Below are 14147 nucleotides of genomic sequence, written 5' to 3' on the forward strand. Positions count from 1 at the left end.
AGTGGAAATTCTTGATCATGCGTTTCCTTAGTCCACAACATCCTGCCAACCAAATGATATAAAGTGGCATTCGGGGTTGAATTTTGAGACCCCAAATGAGTTCTCTTAGGGCCAATCTTTTTTGTAATTGTCACTTCCACTACTCTCGATATGTCTCACTCTAGTTTTTGGCTTTACATTAACACAAATATGTGGCTCTTTCATAAAGAAAAACCTGCAAATGTAAGTACTCTTTCACCCCAACTCTGGTGGACAAGAAACACAAATGCTTGAGAGGCTGCCTCGTTTCTTCGCTTTTAGCTTTTATTTTCTCTTTTGCCACCCGTTTTCCTCCACCTTTCCTTGTATTGCTTGTCATTCTCATTCTCGAAATTATTTATCAATCACGTCAACAATTTCATCATCTTCATACCTCACAGAAGTTATAATTGTTTTGTTTTTCTAAGTAAGTTTCTTTTTCTATCTCAAAGTAACTTTTACCTTAAGGACAAAGAAAAAAATAAAAAACACCGATACAACTGTCACACAATGGTTGGGTTGACGGCACGAGGTGTCACAACTGGTTTTTTCAATAATTTTAGAAATATACTTAAACTTATCATCCATGTTATCGAGCGGTTGATTAGGGATATTCTTAGGGTATCATCCAAGAAGTCTTGAGTTAGATTTACCTCGGTTGCTACCCAATAACATATTAAACCAATTAAACCTATTTAGATTTGGCCATATCCTTGAAAAGGGGGTAAAGAAACCCATTGGTGGGTAGTCTAGATGGTTAGGGCGAATTAGGAATAATGTGGATAAGCACACGATCTCATGTTCGATTTTCCATTTTAGCATCCCCAACAAGGGTCAAAGAAGATTTTATTTAAAAAGAGTATATATGTGAGGTGATTTTTATTTGAATCATACAATAAAGATCGGCTCACAACTCAATCTTACAAACTTTCTCTCATAATCTTGACGTGACAGCTTGCAATTGGTCAGTTCGCAATTAAGAATGTGGGACCTATAGTGAGTTGACCAATTGCGAGCTGTCACGTCGAGATTGTGAGAGAAAATTTGTAAGATTAGGTTGTAAGTATAGTATTGCTATAAATCATAGGAAAATAATACAGTTACCGAAGAATGCGTAAAGAATTCATGCACCTAATGACGTGGCGTCATCCTGACCGTTGATTAATTATTAATTTCTTTTTTTAAGAAAATAGGATGATGTCATGTCATTCGATATATGAATTTAGTACGTATTTTTCGATAACTATAGCATTGTTCTAAATCATATGGTCATCTGTTTTATAACTAAGGATGAAATATGAATTTGGGGTTAAGCTTCACAAGCTAGGCCCAATATGTTTATGGGCTTGTTGAAGATCATTTTCAGCCTGTTGAGGAATTTAGAAGAGTATTACCAAATGTACTCCCAGATACTTCTAAGCATACCCAGCATCAACAACAAAGAGCCTAGAGTTTACTTAATATCATGGTAGAGTGTACTTAGATAGACACACAGCCAACCCAAACCAAAGTGTTAACTGTTTAAGTGGCAAAAAAAAATTAGCCCCAGAACAGAACAAAGAATTGGAGGAGATCAGTGATAACTTTCAAATTATCAGGGGTCTTTATTATTCAAACAAACCTGAGGGGAGATAAAAAAATTAGCCCCCAAACCAAATCAAGAACATGTCTCATTGGAGTCAAATGCATGACTCTGTCCTTGTGCTGAAGTCCCTGTAAGATTGCGGCTCTCTAACTGTGCAGAGTCTCGTGAAGTAAGAAAGGGGATAATGGAGAGTAGTGTGAGGCGACGAATGGAGGCTTTGTCTCGCCATCTTTTGCAGCCACGTGAAGAAAATACTGGGCTTCATCAAGTAAACTTATCACATTTTGATTCTTTGTGTTCTCAATTTTGTTTGATTCATTGATAGCCATTCATTTTTGTTTGATTGTGTAAAAGGTTTTGTTAAAGGGCGTGGAGTTAGAAAAGCAAGTGGAGCCGGTGATCATAGGAGGCATGGTGTTGGACATTCATGCTACTCCTTCTGTCCCTGCTAACCCGAGAACCACTACTCCTGGCAAGGTGCTTTTAATCTTATAAACATTGATCAATACGCTTAAAATTTCTTCTTTTGTTAAAAATTTTTATGTGATAGTTAGGATTTTCTCCCTTATATTGCATTGGTACTGGGTTCTTATGTTAGCTCGATGATACTATCCCTTTAATGATAAATAAACAGGGGTAGTGATTGTAAGTTTGAAGTTCCCGAATTCTATAGAAACCCATTTCAAAATTGTGAATTTTGGTTTTGATTTTGTGGATAAAATTGATGATCACTAAGCACTATTTATTTTTTTTATTTTTTATTTTGTAAAATTGGTAGCTTTAACAAAATGCGCTTGTGAGTGTATCAAATTTTGTATATACAGGTGCATTATAGAGAAGGGGGTGTAGCAAGAAACGTTGCGGAGTGTATGTCAAAGCTTGGAGCTAAGCCTTACATGATTAGTGCTGTGGGACTTGACATGGCAGGTGATTTTCTTTCACTTTATGCTAATGATGAGAGTCTTGTAATTCTTTAAATGTCTTGTTGCTTTTGTTTGTATTGTTGTTTGTGGTTATAAGAAATCACCATATACCAGGTCTGGTTAAAAATTCATAATTGGTTACATGTAAAGATTGTGGTAGGCAATCCAGAAATTAGGACATTTTTATTGCGGTTCTTTTACATAGAGTATCGGATTTGTGACCACTGTGAATCATTATTTTTCATTACTAAACTAATTTAATATTTATAGGTGAATGAATAATTCATATATTTGTTTACTTTTATGTTGTGTAGAATTTTTATATCGAATATCTGAAAGTGGATATAAGATTTACATTGTAGATTATTCTATATTTGATGTTCTTGACAGGCCTGTATGTAGGGGTGTTTTTATTTTCAGTATTATTATCATAAAAATTTATTTTAGTCATGATTATATTTGGTCAGTAGTAATAAGGTTTTGTATAGTTGAAAATTTTCTTTCTTCTTCTATTTGTTTCCATTTTTTCTTTTTACTAGGAAATTTGCTGTTGGAGCCCTGGAAATCTGCTGAGCTATCTACAGAAGGTTGATCTTTTCATGTTTATGACCTTTTGTTCTTTACCTGTGGTGAACTATCATGCCATAAGATTTCATCAATGCCATTTTTTATTTTATGTTTCCAAAATCTGTGTGGACCATGTATATTCTATCTCCACATTTGATAAGAAATAACACCATAGAAGACTTGGAAATGTGTTAAAAGTTGGGTTGAATGCCTACTACAATAAACTAGTTTCTACTCTCATTAGAGGTCCACCAAGTTGATTAGACGTTCTCTGCTTCCAAATAGATTATTGACTTGTTGGTTTCAAACTTGATTTAATGTTGAGACATTTCTGATACAGGATTTACTGTGGCATATCTTATAGAGTGCAGGCTGTTGGGAAATGTCAAAGACAACAGAAATCAGAATAACCTTAAAACATTTTTGGATATTTTTTTTTTTTTAACTTTTCAAAAGAAAATAATTCGTAGTAGGATTGAGAATGGAGAGAAGCATGTGTTATTCTGAAGTTTTATCTGATAGATCACGATGCTTTTATCTGAATCCTGTTTAAAATAATTTTTTTGTACTTTAGTTGATAGGACTGGAGTAGTGAGCTTTCAAAGTTTTTCTGAAAAGCCACTTCCTAGGCCTCTTGTAACAATGTCAGTTTTCTTTTCTCTCTATTTCTTCTAGTCAAGCAAATGGATCATCAAACAAAAAGTCAAGTATCATTCACCTTTTATTTTGTTCTTCTTGAAGATGATATAATAAATTTGACTACATTCTTTCATTGTTTGTTTCTGGAGTAGGCATTCGAAGGCAACAAGATATCAGTACTGCTGTTGTCTCCAATATATTCGATGCCAAAGGAGAAGTAGTAGCTGGTGTTGCAAGTGTTGAGGCTATTGTAAGTTGCCTTTTATTGATTCATGTTCCAAATAGGAACGGAATTTGTTGCCAACTTACTTAAATAGTTCCATGATAGCTTTCGTTGTCAAAATGATGACTTGAATGCAGGAAAAATTTCTCACACCTGAGTGGATTCGGCTATTCAAGCGCAATATATCTTCTGCTCCTGTCTTGATGGTTGATGCAAATCTAAGTCCTCCTGCTTTAGAAGCTTCTTGTAGAAGTAACTTAAGATATCACTTTAGATTCTTGATCTCCCCGAGTCTCCCCTTTCTCTTCACTATAGCTCACTGGCTTATTTTCTATGCTATTAGTAATAGTTTTTTGCTTTGTTCATTTGCACCTTGTTCTATTTATTATTTACTTCCAAGTTTTGCTTTCTTTATCTCAGTGGCAGCAGAGTCCAATGTTCCTGTATGGTTTGAGACTGTATCAGTCACAAAATCCAGAAGAATTGCCTCAGTTGCCAAGTATGTGAGTGTTATGATTTTTGGGCGTTATATGGATTTTACGTAAATTCTAAGGAAGCAAACTATATCACTTATTACATTATCTCACCGTGTATGTGATGTTTATGAATCACTTGGGATACAAAGTTGGAAAAGTTGCTTTGTAAATGGAATATAATTCACTTTTTATCATCATTACGATCATGTTGTAAACTAGAAGCAGTGCCGATATCTTTCCTTCTCCAAATTGTGTTTCAGTGTACAATTTTTCACATTCTTTTAGATGCTTAGAAAATTTAAACTAATCTGATAATAAATTGCACTTGGTCATACAATATGGCTCATTCTCTTCTTTTTACTAAAGTTTTTATTATCTGCAACTGATGACGAGGTATTGTACAGATAAGTGCTACATTTCCTAATGAAGATGAACTAGTTTCCATGGCAAATGCATTGTCTGGTCAAGACATTTTTCATCCAATCAACAGGGATAATAAATATTCAATAGAATCTTTATTCCAAACGCTTAAACCAGCAATCTGGGTTTTGCTAGAGAAAGGTATAAGAGCTGTTGTTGTGACGCTCGGTCCAGATGGAGTGTTTTTATGCTCTAAAGGAGGACTGAACTCCATGAAGATCGGTGTGGAGGGAACCAATCAATATGGATTCAGTAGAAAGTTATACGATATTGTAAATTCAGGCTGTCCTTCAAGTTGGTATTCTGATGCTATGCACCTAAAAGGAGGCTCTCAGTTTTTTGCTATGCATATTCCTGCACTTCCTGCTTCGGTTGTGAGGCTTACTGGAGCTGGTGATTGCTTGGTTGGTGGGACACTTGCTTCTGTTTGTGCAGGTTTAGATGTTATTCAGAGTGTGGCAGTAGGAATTGCAGCAGCCAAAGCTGCTGTTGAGGCAGAGACCAATGTGCCTTCTGAATTTAGTTTGACAGCAATTGCAGGTATGCTTGAGTTTATTGACTGTTTACATGAATGTATAACAGCTCCATGAGTAAAAACTTCAATGAAAGAGTAACAGATTAGAGGGTGATGGGATGCCCATGAATTGAGATACATTATATTGTTAATTATAGCATTTGGAGGGTACAAACTTTTTGGATAGCATTGAGACCTTGTTTTTTTCCCATAGGATTACTGTAAGTCGGTTGAACTCAACCCTTGAAACAAAGAAGAGTATACCAACTCAGTGGCTTTTGTAATGGAGGCCCCATTTGATGTGTAATTTGGAGTAGAACAAAACTGAGTTGATCTATCTCAAAATAACTGTGTCATCACCAAAATGTTACCTTGTCAGTAAATTTGGGCACTTAGGATAATAATCATCAAATATAAGTGTTCATTACACTGGCAAACCCTCGATCCAAATGGAAGGGAAAGTGGCACAGAACATTTCACATGCTATGAATTGCGCTTGATAATAATTTTATTCACTTGAGCTTTTGACCCAATTCTCTGCAATTCTACATTACTGACATGATATTACTAGCTGAATAACACTATATTTTTGTGAAATCCTTTTGTGCAGATGATGCAAGGACGGTGTATGCCGGTGCCAAAGTTCTCTACCATCAATCAATGCTGTAAACAATGGTGAACATGGGACTAGATGACTTGTTCCAGTTATTAGAATTGACAGGAGAATTAAAACCCTCCAAGATGCTCATCTTTGTTTTCTGGTCACCATTTTTCAGTTTGGAGTTGTAGACATGCATGGCTAGTTTATTATCTGCTTCCAGTGCATAAATTGATACACCCTTTTGTGCTTTAAGTATGTAGAATTATACAGCAATATTTCTTCATTCCCCCCTTTCAACTTTTATGAAACTGATTTGTCTCTCTTGAGTTCCATTCTTATTCATGACCATGGCTTACATTTGCCTATAAAAAATGAGCTTCTCCAATGTGAAGCCTAATAGATTAACTAGTAGAGTCTTCTAACTTAGTTATTTATGTTTATATTGTGTCATCATTTATATTTTGGTGATATTATTTGTACGAAGTTTTGATACAAACTCATTTATAGAAACTGTGTAAAACCCCCCTCTAGTCAGGTATCCTTTGAATATCCCTCAATAAGAATATCAGGGATACATGTTTGGAGAACGAGTTGTATTTAGAAAAAAAACCAATGTAAGGAATAAGGATAATAATAATAATAATATCCAAAACATGCATATAAGATGTCACGCAGGATCCAAAATTATAATTTCAAAAACTTTAGGAATTTATCTGGAAATTACACAATCAAAACATATTTATTGGGTGGAAGCTTCCAAAGGCGTTTCACAAACATTTATCATTTATATTATTTACATCAAGGTGACAATAAATCATCTCCCCTCAAGTGTAGCCCCGCTGTCTCTTGCATCCTTCGCTTCTGGTCTACTTACAAAGCAATCAACAATGAAAGGGTGAGCGCTAATCGCTCAGTAAGGAATGATCTATTTCATTCTAAATGTGTTATTTGACCTTCATTTATTCCATGACTATACAAGCATCAATGCATACACATACAAATAAGTATGTAAACATAGTATACACATATTACACGTCATAATATAACATCTAAATATCATCTAACATGAGTATAAATCATCTCATGATGTACATAATATCATAACTCATGTAATGCAATTAAATGCATATGAAGCATTTAATGTGTAGTCAATCGGACTTTTCTTAGCGGCTTAAGCAATTCATATCATCTAGCCTTAAAATCATCTAGAGCTCATATCATCAAGAGGCGTGCTTATGCGTTATTTAGCATCTAAAATATATATTCATCTTTCCTCAACCAGTATACAAGGATATGTTTACGCGTTTGTCATCATGTCTATATGCAGCTTTAATATCTTATGGCATGTAAATACATATTTTAGTGAGCTTAACACTTTTAATTCATCTATGGATTATCAATCTATTTACATTACCTCTTGCTCACATTCATCATCTTAAAACATGTATTACATTGCATCTTCATGCCATTTCATAACATTAATCATGCATTGATATTATAACCATGTATATCTTTCAAAGATCATCTAACTAATGGGTAAACATTAGTACATAACATAATTACAATAATACATTAATAATCAATTCATAATCATAAGAATTGATCATGTTAAATCTTAAACTTTAATAACCAGAAGTTTATACTTCTAGCCATTTTCCATCCATTTCAACAACGAATTGGCTCTTAGCATAAACATAAAAGTTGTACGGCTATCTCTTAAATTTCTAATGCTTCAAGAATTATCTCATTTTGATTTTTATAACTCAAGTTATGATCGAAACACTGAAGCATGTTTAACATAACCCCTAAGCTTGCCAAGTCCGAATTTTTCATATAAACTATGCCACATCAATTCCTATTGACAATTAACCAATATATCAACTTATGGATAAAATAACCCCCACCCCCCCTCCCTCCAGTAGTCTTTAACATCTTAAAGGAAGTATAAAATCTCATTCCCATAATCATCCATTATTGTTATAACATTGTAAGCTAATGCAAACAACACATCAACACTTCTAATAGCAACCATTCAACACCATGTGGCCTCCAATACTACAATTTTTGCCACAATCAGTATCCACACTTCATTTTCTTCAATCAAACATAACAACTCATAAAACATAAATAGCAATAACTTCATGTATAATGAATTCAAGGCAATAAGTAGAATAAATGAGTTCAACTACACTTGCCATCAACTAATTCTATGCCTTAAAGCCTTAATTTAAGGTTTCATAAAAATCTACAAACCCTAGCATAATCCCTAAAGTCATGGGAGATTCTTCTTTACCTTTTTAAAGAATTCCTCCAATAAATCATTTGTTTTTGTCTTCTTTTATACCTTAATCCTACATATGTAACATTATACCTAAACATCTACTTCAAATCTTCAAATCACATCAAAACTAGGGTTTTTAATCCTTACCTTAAACCCTTCAACTTGAAGATCCAAAACTCCTATCTTGTTCTCTTTGAAAAATTATGCAAAACTTTTTTAGAACTTAGAGAGAGAATGCTTGTTTCATGGAAAATTTAAGAGAAAATAGAAGAAAGGTTGAAGAAATGCTCTCTCCCTTGGCTTGAACGAATTTCCTTTCATTTATAGGAAAATATTTCATTTATTTTCTAAAATTATCTATTGACCCAATTATTTTAATTGTATAACTCATAAGTCAATAATTGTTCATATAAGGGCATTTTGTACTAAACATAACTATTACTTAATTAATGTCATTAAATGCAATTAAGCCTACTCATCTTTGACTTTTTTAATGCTTATCCATAGGCAAAATGACTATTTTGCCCTTAGTTAGATTTTATGCCTTTTTAACATAAAATTAACATCTAAATGAATATTTTGAGTTAGGAATATACTTTTGATATGTTGGGTATTACAAACTGATTTCATTATAACATAATGAAACTCATTCGTTATAACATATTTGAATAATTTAAAAGTAAAGTAAATTAGGTCAAATATTGTCGGAATAGTTTCTATATTCTTATATTCTATTATCAATTCAACAATACACTAAAAATATTTTTGTTTTTCTTATATCTTTTAAATCACCTTTTTTTATTATTATTATTTTTTTAAACCAAGGTGTTTGAGTTAACTTACGTGCATCTCGACTAATCTTCGAGAGATACTGGTGTAATAATTCACTCTCACGGTCCCCCACTTAAATCGCTAATAGTGATATGGGGAATCAAACTTGAGATAGTGCATCTACCCATACTATCTTCAATTCGTCTTAACCATGTAGACTACTCAGAGATGAGTCTCTTTGCTTTTTATAATACTGTAAATTTGTTTAATACAATTACCTATAAAGAGCGTTTGGATCATATAATGTTTTATTATAGGGGATATTATATTAATGGAATAAAAAATTACCTTGAAGATTACTGAAAATGTTTAGAAAATGTGTTTGATTGTTTCGAATAAATTGATAAATAATATGTTTGGTTGGGAGGATAAATAGGTGGGTATATTATATAGATTACTAAATTGCCCTCCTTTTTAAATATTAATATAATAGTATTTTTTATTATTATTTCTTGAATAATTCTTTTAACTCTCTACTTTTCAGATTTAGCAAAAACATCATAGCAACAAAACATGTTTTAAACTTAATAAAAACAATCCTACCCACCCCAAGCCACTGTTGGCAGCCAACCACCACCGTCGGTGGCCACCAACAATGCCACATATCTGGCCGTGAAACAGCCATAGATCTGGACAGATCCATGGTTGGAAAAGGCCTCACCAGTGCATGACCGATCATACGCCATTATAGCAACTTTTGGTAGCCTTCGACGGCGGTCGACGGTGGCTGGCGATGGTGGTTAGTTCTGCGTACAATGAGATTTCTGTAAATAATGACAATAACAAGAGCAATGTCGTCCGAAAACTTTAAAAAGTGAAGACAAAAGGGCCTGCATGAGTGAATTATGTGTTTTATAAATCTTAACAAGTATAAAACTAATTTGGACCAAATGCTTAACTATTTTGGGGCAATATGGGACACAAAATTAGATTACCTTGAGCAAGTTTTAATAACAGCGCCCCAAGGTAATAATATTCCAGGCAACTTACCCCCAAATGCCACTACTTGTCATAAAAGATTTCGAGAATAATTTTTTATAAATCAATCAAATATCTTCATCTGCTCAATTTAAAAAATATTACCCTATTATCTAATATTAACCTCATCTAAACGGCCATAAGCGTTAAAAGAGTATCACATGATTTATTGTTTATTTTAACAGAGTGATTAGAACATTAAACTTAGAAGTAGAAATTTACCGTACTTCACGTCTATTTGTATTCTTCTCTTTTGCGGCTGCGGACTTGAGTCTCGAAGCTAAGGCTTTATTAATACCACATGGATATATGAATATGAGGTCGTTGAGAGATGCTCTAGTGTACCATGTACAAGCCATTAAAGCCGGTTTCACGCTACCTACTTCCACCACAAACCTGCTTATTCATGTCTACTCGAAACACAACTTTTTACATGAATCTCAAAAACTGTTCGATGAAATGCCTGAACGAAATGTCTTCTCACGGAACGCAATGATTTCAGCCCATATAAAAACCCAGAACTTAAAACAAGCGCGGGAATTATTTGACTCCGCTCCTCACAGGGATTTGGTAACTTATAATTCAATGTTATCTGGTTATGCGAGTGCAGATGGGTATGAAGCTGATGCGCTTAATTTGTTTCGAGAAATGCAAAATGAGTGTGAAGATATGAAAACTGATGAGTTTACTATTACTAGAATGCTTAATTTGTGTGCCAAGTTGTTGAATGTAGGTTATGGAAGACAGTTGCATACGTTTATGGTGAAGACGAGCGCTGATGTTACTGGGTTTACTGTGAGTTCTCTTATTGATATGTATTCAAAGTGTGCATGTTTTGAGGACGCGTATAGGGTTTTCAATAGGAGTTATGAAGTGGTTGATTTGGTTACCAAAAACTCAATGGTGGCAGCATGTTGTAGAGCAGGTGAGATGGAAATGGCTTTGAAGATCTTTTGGAGGGTGCCTGAGTTGAATGATGTGGTTTCTTGGAATACTTTGATTTCGGGTTATGTACAGAATGGTTATATGGAAGAGGGTTTAAAGTTGTTTGTTAGTATGGCAGAGGATGGAGTTAGATGGAATGGGCGTACATTTGCAAGTGTTTTGAAAGCTTGTTCTGGTTTGAGAAGTTTGAAGTGTGGGAAGGAAGTTCATGCGTGTGTCTTGAAGAATGGATTGATTTCAAATCCATTCATTACTAGTGGCATTTTTTATGTGTACTACAAATGTGAAAATATGAAGTATGCTGAGTTGATATATTTGATGAGTGGAGTTGAGAACTCATTTTCAATCACTAAATTAATTCTGGGGTATTCATCGCAAGGCAACATGGTGGAAGCTAGGAGGTTTTTTGATTCATTAGCAGAGAAGAATGTGGTTGTTGTGACAGCTTTGTTTTCTGGGTATGTCAAAGCAAGGCAATACGAGGCTGTATTTGAACTTTTTAGTGATTTGTCTAAGGAAGCAATGGTTTCTGAACCTCGGATTCTTGTCAGTGTGCTTGGCGCCTGTGCGCTACAAGCTGCCCTGCATCCTGGAATGGAGATACATGCTTACATGTTGAAAATGGGTCTTGATATGGATAAGAAATTGATTAGCACGGTAGTTGATATGTATTCACAATGTGGGAATCTGACATATGCAGAAACAGTTTTCCAAAGTGTTGTTAAACGTGACACAATCCTGTACAATGTAATGATATCTGGTTATTCTCACCATGGGCATGAAATCAAAGCTATTCAGTTGTTTGAGGAAATGTTGAGAAACAGAATCAAACCTAATATGGTTACGTTTCTTGATATCCTATCGGCATGTCGTCACTGTGGTTTTGTAGAATTGGGTGAAAAGTATTTTAATTCCATGACAGTAGATTACAACATTTTGCCCGAGATAGACCATTATGCATGTATGATTGATCTGTATGGAAGGGCAAATCAGCTGGAGAAGGCCATGGGGTTCATGAAAAGGATTCCCATAGAACAGGATCCAGTAATCTCGGGGGTAATTTTGAATGCGTGTAGGCTAAGTAAGAATGCAAAACTTGCTAGAGAGGTAGAGGAGAAAATTCTCAGGAGTGAAGGAGGTGATGAGGCTCGTTTATGTGCAGTTGGCTAATGTCTATGCAGCAGAGGGAAACTGAGCTGACATGGGGAGGGTAAGGAAGCAAATGAGAGGGAAGGTGAAGAAATTTCCTGGTTGCAGCTGGATGTTTGTGGAAAATGGAGTTCATATGTTTACCTCTGGTGGTAGATCCTACTCCAAAACAGAAGCGATATATTCCATGAATTGTGCTTGATAATAATTTTATTCACTTGAGCTTTTGACCCTGTTCTCTGCAATTCTACATTATTGACATGATACTACTAGCTTAATAACACTATAAGTGCTTTTGTTTCAGGGAATGTTGGATTATTGAAATCTTATATTATCTTGAAAATTGCTAAGAATCTTTAAGAAAAAGTGTTTGGTTTGTTGGAATAAATAGGTGGTATGTTATATTAATATGTTTGGTTAGGAAGAACAAATTGGTGGGTATGTTATTGAAATTACTAAATTGCTCTTCTTTTAAACATTAATATAATAATATTTTTATTATTAATTTTTGAATATTTCTTTTACCCATAATATTTCAGATTTAGTTAAAACACTCCCGCTTATATAAAGCTTTAATTTATAACAAAATCACTCGCACCACCCTGCCGTTGCCTGTCGCCACTGCAAACCACCACTTGGAGTCGCCGTAAGTAGTCCATTGTGACCGAGAGGCTTCGATATGGCCATTTTTGGCCATATTGATGGCCAAAACCGGCCATATCATATTAGATTTGGCTAGAAATAGCCAGATCTATTTTGGCCATATCAGACTAGATTTGGTTGGAAATGGTCAGATCTATTCTGGTCGGAATAGATATGGTTGTTAATGACCAGGTCTAGTCTGATATGGCTGTTTTCAGCTCCATGAGTAAAAACTTCACTGAAAGAGAAACATAATAAAGGGTAATGAGTGATGACGTTTGAGAATTCTCAAAGTGTATTACTACTCAACTTTCAGAATTTTTACACACAGCAAGTACAGTTGTATATCAAAGAATAAATACAAATTTTCAAAAGCTATTCTAAGTAAGAATCCTAGAATAAATGCTAGTTGTTTCAGAGAAATAAATGCAATATTTGATTGCTATTACACCCTTGATTTTAGGCTAAGAATCTGTTTCCACTTTCTCTGCTTGATCTGAGGGATTTGCTTGATTTTTGGTTGCTTCCATTATACGCCCCTGCAAGATAGAGCTGCCATCAGCTAAGCCTATCTTGTTTCTCAGCATTTCTGTTCTTTGACGTGAAAGTGCTTTTGTTAGAAGGTCAGCTAACCGGTCCTCTGTGTTCACATGGTGAACATTGAGATTTCCACGTTGGACCATGTCCCGCACAAAATGAAGATCAATCTAAATGTGTTTCATTTTTTAGTGTTGCGCGGGATTGAAACTAAGGTGTGTGGCCCCCAAATTATCACATAGCAGTTTAGGTTTGTTGGGCATTGGAATACTGAGTTCTTTGAATAGTGAAAGTAACCACACGGTTTCTGAAGCTGCATTTGCTAAGGCTCTGTATTCGGCTTCAATGGATGATCGTGCTGCTGCCCTTTGCTTCTTTGAACTCCAAGAAATTGGGTTTGCACCAAGAAAGCTTATATATGCTGAAGTGGAGGTTCGATCATCAAAGTTTCCTGCCCAATCCGCATCAGAGTATGTTGCGAGTTCAAAGCTTGATCTTTTTCTGATATAAAGTCCATGAAAATGGTTTGCTTTGTGTAGCGAAGTAATCGCTTTACAGCTGTCCAATGAGTCACCGTTGGTTTGTGCATAAACTGTGAAAGTTTATTCACTGCGAAGGAGATATCCGGGCGGGTGAGGGATAGGTATTGAAGTGCACCAATGACACTTCTAAACTCAGTGTTGTCCGTGGAAGATGTTCCATCCATCAATTTCAGAGCTGTACTTGTTGAAAGGGGGGTTGAGGCATCCTTTGCACTAGCCAGGCTTGTTTTAGACAAGAGGTCTCGGATATACTTGTGTTGAGATAGGAAAATTCCA

The 14147-nt window shown here is 35.0% G+C and overlaps 1 protein-coding gene and 1 pseudogene across 3 annotated transcripts; both read left to right on the forward strand.

Annotated features, from left to right (window-relative positions):
• Positions 1-1670: 1670 nt before the first annotated feature.
• Positions 1671-6109, forward strand: LOC116125490 (pseudouridine kinase). 3 transcript variants are annotated; one of them, XM_031411202.1, is made up of 9 exons: positions 1671-1871; positions 1958-2080; positions 2428-2530; positions 3066-3113; positions 3885-3982; positions 4093-4207; positions 4376-4458; positions 4836-5391; positions 5976-6109. In XM_031411202.1, the coding sequence occupies exons 1-9, from the start codon at positions 1788-1790 to the stop codon at positions 6032-6034; spliced, it is 1269 nt and encodes a 422-aa protein (XP_031267062.1). In that variant the 5' UTR covers positions 1671-1787; the 3' UTR covers positions 6035-6109. The 3 variants fall into 3 exon arrangements, with proteins under 3 accessions (XP_031267062.1, XP_031267060.1, XP_031267061.1); XM_031411200.1 differs by having other exon boundaries at positions 4093-4458; XM_031411201.1 differs by lacking the exon at positions 3066-3113 and having other exon boundaries at positions 4093-4458.
• A 4228-nt stretch (positions 6110-10337) lies between these two features.
• On the forward strand, positions 10338-12402 carry LOC116125489 (annotated as a pseudogene).
• Positions 12403-14147: the final 1745 nt, after the last annotated feature.

This window comes from Pistacia vera, unplaced genomic scaffold (assembly GCF_008641045.1).
Source record: "Pistacia vera cultivar Batoury unplaced genomic scaffold, PisVer_v2 Contig166, whole genome shotgun sequence".
Classification (NCBI taxonomy): domain Eukaryota; kingdom Viridiplantae; phylum Streptophyta; class Magnoliopsida; order Sapindales; family Anacardiaceae; genus Pistacia; species Pistacia vera.

Coding starts and splice junctions, on each gene's coding strand:
- LOC116125490 (XM_031411200.1), top strand. CDS start 1,788: ATGGAGAGTAGTGTGAGGCGACGAATGGAGGCTTTGTCTCGCCATCTT. Junction 1,872..1,957: donor AAAATACTGGGCTTCATCAA/GTAAACTTATCA, acceptor ATTGTGTAAAAG/GTTTTGTTAAAGGGCGTGGA. Junction 2,081..2,427: donor GAACCACTACTCCTGGCAAG/GTGCTTTTAATC, acceptor TTGTATATACAG/GTGCATTATAGAGAAGGGGG.